The 8,409-nt window shown below is 39.2% G+C and overlaps 1 protein-coding gene across 1 annotated transcript in view; it reads left to right on the top strand.

The window, feature by feature from the left end:
- The window catches only part of sned1 (sushi, nidogen and EGF-like domains 1), a 28,538-nt gene extending 20,840 nt beyond the window's left edge, over positions 1-7,698 (top strand). Inside the window, exons 21-31 of the mRNA XM_077583986.1 lie at positions 106-295; positions 668-780; positions 1,591-1,869; positions 1,986-2,082; positions 2,829-2,911; positions 4,347-4,448; positions 4,632-4,760; positions 6,307-6,394; positions 6,742-6,821; positions 6,903-6,936; positions 7,329-7,698. Of these exons, the coding sequence (XP_077440112.1) occupies positions 106-295; positions 668-780; positions 1,591-1,869; positions 1,986-2,082; positions 2,829-2,911; positions 4,347-4,448; positions 4,632-4,760; positions 6,307-6,394; positions 6,742-6,821; positions 6,903-6,934 (1,193 nt within the window). The 3' untranslated portion in view covers positions 6,935-6,936; positions 7,329-7,698. The remainder of the gene's footprint in view (positions 1-105; positions 296-667; positions 781-1,590; positions 1,870-1,985; positions 2,083-2,828; positions 2,912-4,346; positions 4,449-4,631; positions 4,761-6,306; positions 6,395-6,741; positions 6,822-6,902; positions 6,937-7,328) is intronic.
- Positions 7,699-8,409: the final 711 nt, after the last annotated feature.

An 8,409-nucleotide genomic window follows, 5' to 3' on the forward strand; every position in this document is an offset into this window, starting at 1 on the left:
AACACACACCAACATTTCGTCATCTTGAACGGCGTCACTGACAGCCTCTCATTCTTTCGAGTGGTTGTACTCATATTGACGGTATTGTTTGTGTTGCGAACGAAGGGCCTCGGCGTGTGGAGCATCTTCAGGCGATGAACGTGTCGTCGTCTGAGGTGTGGCTGAGCTGGAGCCTTAACCTCAAGACCGCGCGCCACGCGCCCGTCAGCAGGATTCGAGTCACGTTAACGCCCGAGGACGGCGGTCACGCGCACACGGCCCTGCTCAACGCCACCACCACCGAACATGCCTTCAGGTCAGACCTCGCGTCCGGAGCCAACCGCTCACCAATCACTAGCATCCATCTGCTGACCTACCTCACTACCTGCCAACATTGCCTCCTACTTAGCTACAATGCTATCATCCTAGCTAGCTTGCTCCCTAACAACCTAGCTAGCTATCTAGTTATCTGCCTACTTTTCAACTAGCTAGCTTACTAGCTACTTACCTACCTACATTGCCTATTAAAGTTGCCCCTCAGCTAATGTGATCCTCATACTCTTGTGTTGCCTGTAAAAGGCTCTGCTTGGCCAGTGTTTGCATGTTCCCACCACTAGAGGATGCTGTTGCTTCAGTTGCACAACTCTCCATGTCTTAACGTAACATCTACTTGTAATGTTCTTTTTAGTTCTCTACTTCCTGCCCACATGTACACAGTGGACGTGTTGACCCAAAGTGGACTCAGGCCCGAAGAGTTTCCCTCCACAAGCCGCTCGGCAGGACCCTTACGCTTTTGGACCAGTACGATATATTTTTTCCCCACCTTTACCTATGAAAGTCAGCTAGCTTAATGCTAACCTGTAATGTGAATGGCCATAGACGAGCTTCGGGAAATTAGCTTTTAGCACAGATATTATAGTAATTATGAACCTTCAAACCGCTACTTAAACAAACTTAGAGCAGCATCACATACAAATAGATGATTCTCAATGTTTTTTCTTGAGTAACGTCACAATTGTCAAGAATAAAAACCCTTTTTTCAAAATAAATAAATAAACAATTAAAAAGTTGTTTGAATGAAAAGTAACAGTTTTTTTCCCCCTCAAGATTTAAAAAATAATGAGTTTATATTTTCAAGAAAAATTTTTTTTCCCTAGATAAGCGTTTTTTCAAGAATAAAGCCATATTTTTCCAAGAACAATTATTTTCATTTGTTTTCTAGAGAAATGCTGTATTTTTTCAAGATTTGTTCTTAATGAAACATGTCAATTTATTCAAGAGTAAAAAGGTATATTTTTTCTAGCAAAAACTCTTTTCCACATATTTGTCAAGAATAAAAAGTCACATTTACAGAGTTTTTTTTTCAAGAGTTGTATTTTCCTCGACTAAAGAGAAAAAGTCATTTTACAAGTTACATTACTTTGAGAATAAATAGGTTTTATTCCAAGAAAGACTTTCCATAGATTTCCCCCTCTTATTTTTGAAGACTATTAACAATTTATTTGTTCAGAGAAAAATATGTATTTTTATAGAAAAAGTTGTATCTTTTTAGAATTAGATTTTTTTTTTTCCTTTTCTTTCAAAAATAAGTTGCTTTCATGTTGCTTCCAGGACCTCTCCCCCCGCAGAACCTGTCACTGGCCCTCGTCACCGCCAACTCGGCCGCCATCACCTGGACCCGCCATCCGGCGTTGGTATCCGACGGCTTTGTAGTGAACGTGACACGAGGGCTGACCACCAGGAGCCGCTTTCTGCCCGGCGGCCTGCTGGGCTCGTACACCCTGCGAGAGCTGACGCCGGCTCAGCAATACCGCCTCGCCCTCACCTCCGTCAAGAAGGCGGGACAGGAGCAGGTCCACAGCCAGCCTCTCTACCTGGACTTCACCACCTGTGAGTACCGCAAGTCCACCTGACAATCTCCAAAAGCCCTTTTCACTTTAGAACCAAGTGTTGTAACCTATTAACAATAACAAAAAAATACTTGCTGTGTTTTTTTTGGGGCTCAGTGTCGATGGAGGCCAGGCCCGGAAGGAGAGAACGACCGACCAAGGCGGGACGAAGGCCGTCTCAGCCTCAGGACCTGGGAGGCGGCGTGGAACCGAGGTACGAAAATAACCAGAGGAAAGTAAAAACCCTGTCACGGTTTGGCTTTCGCCATTGATGCTAGCTAGCTAGCTAGCTCCCTAGCAGGTAAACAAGCATCATGGGAGCTAGCTAGCTAGCACCTGGGGCTAAAGCCAAACTGTGGCAGGGTTTTTAGTTTCTGGACCTGGATTTGCCACCTCTGAAAATAACACATCAAAATGAATGAATCGCCATCAGAGGTGGCAAATTCAGGTCCATAAAGTAAAAACCCTGCCACAGTTTGGCTTTAGCCCCTAGTGCTAGGTAGCTAGCTAGCTCCTTGACAGGAAAACAAGCATCATGGGAGCTAGCTAGCTAGAACTTGGGGCTAAAGCCAAACTGTGGCGTGGTTTTTAATTTCTGGACCTGGATTTGCCAGATCTGAAAATAACACATCAAAATGAATGAATTGCCATCAGAGGTGGCAAATCCAGGTCCAGAAAGTAAAAATTCTGCCACAGTTTGGCTTTAGCCCCTGATGTTAGCTAGCTAGCTAGCTCCTTGACAGGAAAACAAGCATCATGGGAGCTAGCTAGCTAGCTAGCACCTGGGGCTAAAGCCAAACTGTGGCAGGGCTTTTACTTTCTGGACCTGGATTTGCCACCTGTGATCACCATGAAGAATGTGGAAATAAAAGTGGGTGGAGTAATAATAACCAGATTTGCTGTTCAGCATTCATCGCACAGTAATAAAAATAATTGGACTGACTTGGATGTTCTCTGCAGGTACACTGAGCTGATTGACAGGAGGGGAAAGATCACTGCCAAGTTCACGCACTTGCCAAGGAAAGCTATTCGACATCGGACCAGTAAGCATAATCACAACAAAATACCTAACTTACACTTTTTTTTTCAAATATGTGCCATTGTTAGGCCCATTTTATTTGCTTTGACTTGTGAGGATTTTATTTAAATACGACTGTTATCTGGTGGCAGTGACCTCAATTCACTTCACTGCAGTTTTCTGCCTTCAGATATCGTATCAGAAGCCCCTTCCACACTACCTGTAATTCTGTTTTTGCTTTTTTTTTTTCCACATTTACCAATGTACTATTTTAATATTGATATCGTTTTGGCCATATATGGTAGTCCCATTTCAAAAAAAAAATTCACCCACTTTAGTTTTTCTACATTTGCGTGTTTGTGTGACGTTTGTTTACGTTGAAGAGGCCCAAAAAAATCTCTCGCTTAAGTCGTTCCATGTGTGTTTCTAGATGAGGCAAAAAGAGCTCTTGTGTTGTTTTTGTTGTTTTGTGACATGTTAAGATTTGCTGTTATGCTTTGGTAATTGAATTATGCTGCTCGTGACATCATCAGCTCCTAAATGATCTCAAGGATGACGCCACAGTCACTTTCCAGGCTGCCTCAATTCAAAGTTACTGTAAAACACTTCAATTTGATTATTTTTCAATGAAAGTTGTATTTTATCTTACAAGTTAATTTTTTCAAGAATGAAATAGTTTTATTCTTTTCTTTTTTTCTAGAAAAAAACACTATAATTTTCTCAAGATTTTTTAAATTGTAATTATCACTCACTCCTTATGAGGTTTTTTTTTCGAAAATATTTTTAGTTTATTTTTTTAGACAAGAATAGGTATGAAATGATTATTATGGCTATTAACTCATTTGCCCTCATAAACGTATAAAAAATTATATTTTAAATATTGCCATGGTCCCAAAAACTTTTGTTTTTTTGTTGTTGTGTTATTTTATGCTAGAGCAAACAAGGCTTTGATGCAGCCTCTGAACTGAAGAGAATGCCTGGAACAATGCTAGTTATTACAGAAAACGGCCAGCAGGTGCCAGCAGAGTGTAAGAGATCAGCCAGGGCCATGTTGCAAAAAAAGCTCTTTTGCCCACTGTTTTCAACAGATTTGAGAATAATGATGAAACTTAGTTATATTCTAATATGAATTGCTGCAAAACGGGAACAGATACAAATTTCCCTTTTTCCAGATGAAAGAAGAGACTCTAATCTTTCTTTTGGTAGCTTCCATGTTTTTATAGCAATAGAACACAATATTGTGTGGGCCTTGCAAAATCACTCCAAATCCAGTAAAGCAGCCGGGCGCAAAGGGGGTTGCTTCAGAGAAAATGGCTGCCAGTCAATGAGTTAATTGAGTTAATTAACTATTCCAGCCCAAAAACAATTTAGTGTTTTTTTTTTTTTTATAAGAAACTGAACTTTGAACTCGAAATGAAAGATCGTTCCCTATCTGTCTGCTGCATGTTTCCCCCCGACAGAACCCCAGCCACCGGTTCGACTGGAGAGGATGGAGGAGACCACCAACAAAATCAGCCTTGCGCTGGAGATTCAAGAGGAGACCACGTCAAGGGCCAAACTTGGTACTGTTTTCTATGTGCAGAAGTTAAACTCTGGGGCTGCTTTGCTACATCCAGCACTCGTGCAGGATACAAAATCTTTTGTCTATCTAACCTTTTAACTCAATTTTTTTGTTTACCTTGAGATGATTATTTTGTCATTTTTATGTGCGGCGTATATTAAATGTATTTCTTTTGTTGTTTCAGAGTCGTCCCAAGACTGTGTCAGTGTGACCTGCCTGAATGGCGGCACATGCAGAAATGGCGGCGGCGGCGGCGGCGGCTCGCACGTCTGCGACTGCGCCATCGGGTTCAAAGGCACGCAGTGTGAATTGTGTACGTTTACCAACACACGCATGCAAAGACAGCGTTAGGACAAGTCATGGAGTCATTTTCTTCACCGTGTCGCTGGTTGGTCTGAAGTGTAATTGCACATCCACTACAGTAGGTGGCAGTGACGCTCTCATTGTCAGAGAGTGTGCGTGGGTCACGGTTCTTCTGTGTTGGTCTCAGGCTGTGACTTCTGTCTCTCGGATTTGAACCCAGGACCAAAACCAGAATCATACCCATAGGCCACAAAAAGGCTTTCATGACGCCTCCTTCCTTGCTGCCACATGGCAATTAAAATGTCTTTGACCTTGACATCTGGTGGCCAATGTGACAAGTAAAGGCTTTCTTTTCTTCACACTGTGGCTTGTTGCTTTATGGCTAGGATTCTAGCTTGTGGCCTGTGGTTCAAATCCTAGAGGAGTGTGCTCCATTTTCCGTAATCCGGATTGTCCCCGAGAGGATGATTTCTTTTCCGCAAGCGCTACACGGATCCCGCAAGGTCAACGTCACCAAAAACAGGCAACGCAATAAACGTTACGACGCAATCTTCTGTTGCCAGCGTAGTTCAGTCAGCTCCGGTGTGTCTTTGGGAAGCTCCTAAAATTAAGAGCCATCCTGCTTCCGGCTCCTTGACCTCGTGGTACGAGTCGCACTACTTCATTTTTTTTTTTATTATTTTTTTTTTATTATTATTTTTTTTTCTGGGAGATCTCAGTATTGATCATTTGAAATGTCATCATCATTGTTCTCCCTTTTTTTTTTTTTTTTTTTTGTATGTGTGTTTGTGCGTGCGTGCGTGCGTGTCGTACTACTTCAGATGACGGAAGATTATCAGACAAAAATGTTGTCGTATTTTTTTAGGTGAAAAAATTGAAGCGTGAGAATGCCAATGGATTTTTTTTTGATTTTACAATTGTAAGAATAAAGTCAGATTTTTATTTTATTTTATTTATTTTTTATTTTTTTTTTGTGCAAAAAATATGATTTTTGAATTGAGTCGTATTTTTGAAGAACAAAAAATCTGGGCTGTATTAAGGAGTTATGTCAACAACAAAAAAGTAGTAATAAAGTCTTAAGTTTTTTGACAAACAAAATATCAGCATTAAATTGTAATCTTACAAGATTTATTTAGCAGAGTCATATTTTTTCTTTCAAAAGTCATATTTTTTCACCAAACAAAATATCAGACCAGAATTAAGTCGTATTTTTCCAGACAAAAAAAGTTGTCGTTATAGAATAATTCAAATTGAATTAGTACGACAATTTAGTACGATTTTTAAACATAAAAATGCAGCAATCTTACAAGAATAAAGTTGAATGCCTTTTCTTGTCTGTGTCTTTAACAAGCGACAGCAGACGGCGAGGCTTTGAAATCGTGATGCTCATTTACTTTCAGTAGCGTGAAAACAATCGCGTGGAGGTCAAAATACTGAGAAATGAAGTTTGTCAAGAGTAAAAATGGTTTCCCCATCAAGTCGGAACCATGGCAAAGTAAAAATCAAATAAAAATCCTTGTCGAATATTCGCATTGTGACGTTTTCCTTTTGCGCAGCGTGCCAGCGAGTGCCTCACCCGTGCACGCGCCTCTACTCGGAGACGAAGAGCACGCCCGTGTGGGAGGGCGACGTCTGCCATTACGTGTAAGTCACCTTCACAAAGTTGCATTTCATTCCCAAACAAAGCCTTTTTTACACAAAGTACTACCGGAATAAAAATACCTCCGCAATGACATTTTCCCATTATTTTAACAACTTGGAAAATAAGCAGTAATCTTACACAAGTGAAGTTGTTTTTTTTTCATGTTTCAAGAAAAACATTTTTGTGGAAAAATATTTAACACAACGCAAATGATTTTTTTTCCCTCATTGAATTTCAACTTTAATCTTGTACTGTTGTTTCTTAATAAAAATGACGACTCAAATTTTTTGCTTTTATTCCCATCATGTCATTTTCTTCTAATCGTCCTTTGTTCTTTTTGTTCTTGCAGGTACAAAAGAACGTATAAAGTGCAGCAGGATGTTTGCTACAGAGAAGTTTGCGAATCGACGCTTCCAAAGAAAAGTCAGGGTGAGTTCCAATCTGATGTCACAATAAAATAGGATAAAACCATGTACTCATTTTCTTTTCTTTTTTAATCGTCTCCTACAGTAACAGTCAGAAGAACAAGCAGACAACAGTGAAGGTTTGTTTGCTTTACTTAAATCGCATAATAATATCCCAAAAGGCAGTTGTAGAATTCCCAAATCGGACCGGCTATTGCTAACAAGTCAAACCACATTACTTTGTTTTACAAAAGTCTGCTAGCATAATGCTAACACATAAATAGGAGGCTAGCATCGGTGTTGTAGTTTTAACCCTTGAAGCAACAGACATCTGAACACAGACGATGCAATAACAAACACAGCACAGGCATATATTCTTTATCCTCTGCAAAAAACAACTCATATTGCTGCAGCTCGTTGATCTTCGAAGAGACTGTTTTGTCTGTGGAGAAGGAACAAAACTCGTAAATCAAGATAACGATGTGTTTGTGCTTCGTCGCATTTCTTAATGTGAATTTATTTTTGATTCTAGATCATTTGGATGCCGGCGCGAGGACGGTCGCTATGGAAATAAAATGCCCACGTTGGTGTTAATAATGTACTTGAACTAGCTGGTTACCGTACAAGATAAGACGAGGTTACGCTGGTGTTGTTGACGCCGCGCAATCCTGTCAGGACACACTGAAACATTTCAGACCATCTCATCGCGAGTCGCACCAATTCAACTCTCCCTCCCTCTGATGACGCAGTGTTTTCTTTGTAAAATATTTTGATTTTTATTATTATTATTATATGTATTATTATATGTATTAGCAGGCAACGCTGCTCGTTATGCTGTAAATAGTGTTCATAGGCCAATTTTGTAGGTGAATATTTTAATAATAAAAATGTTAAAATGTCAACGTGTTTGTGTCTTTTCTTCTTATAGTAAAAGCTTTATTTACACTATAAGCACCTTTACAAACACAAGAATAGCGTACATCAAACCACAAAAGATACCAATCATTATGCTCAAAATATGGTATAAAGTGCCTACAAATAAACCTGGATTGGAATCGGATTATTGTGCACTCACCTGGCATTATTTTTTATTCAAGTATAATAGTGAATATTTCTTTGTAGTGTAGTTTTATAGTTATGAGAACGTTTTGGACAGTTTTGGGGGGAAAAAATTGTAGTTTTGCGATGAAATAATGTTTTCAATAAAGTTTTCCAAACTTTCCTTCTATTTTTTTTAATCAATATCTAGCTTTTTTAAATTTATTTATAGAAAGTTGCTTGTTTTTTTGTAACAAAATTCGATTTTTTTTTTTGCATTTAGACTGAATGGTGCCTTTGCATATCAGATTATGTCTTCTTACCATTTTTGTAAAAAGGTGTCACTGAAACCACAGTTAATATAAATACATTCACAGTACTTTCAGATGTTCAGGTAAGGGCAGCGCTCCAAGTAAAATCTACTACAGTATTTGAGAAAACTTGTATGTACCAGAAAAAAATTGCTTATCTTATGAGTGATTATATGTATTTTTTTTAAAGGAAAATATTAGTAATTTTACAAGTCTAATGTTCTTCAACAAATGTATTGTGTTTACCACAGTATTAGACGACGT

The sequence above is a fragment of the Vanacampus margaritifer genome, chromosome 13 (genome assembly GCF_051991255.1).
Source record: "Vanacampus margaritifer isolate UIUO_Vmar chromosome 13, RoL_Vmar_1.0, whole genome shotgun sequence".
NCBI lineage: Eukaryota > Metazoa > Chordata > Actinopteri > Syngnathiformes > Syngnathidae > Vanacampus > Vanacampus margaritifer.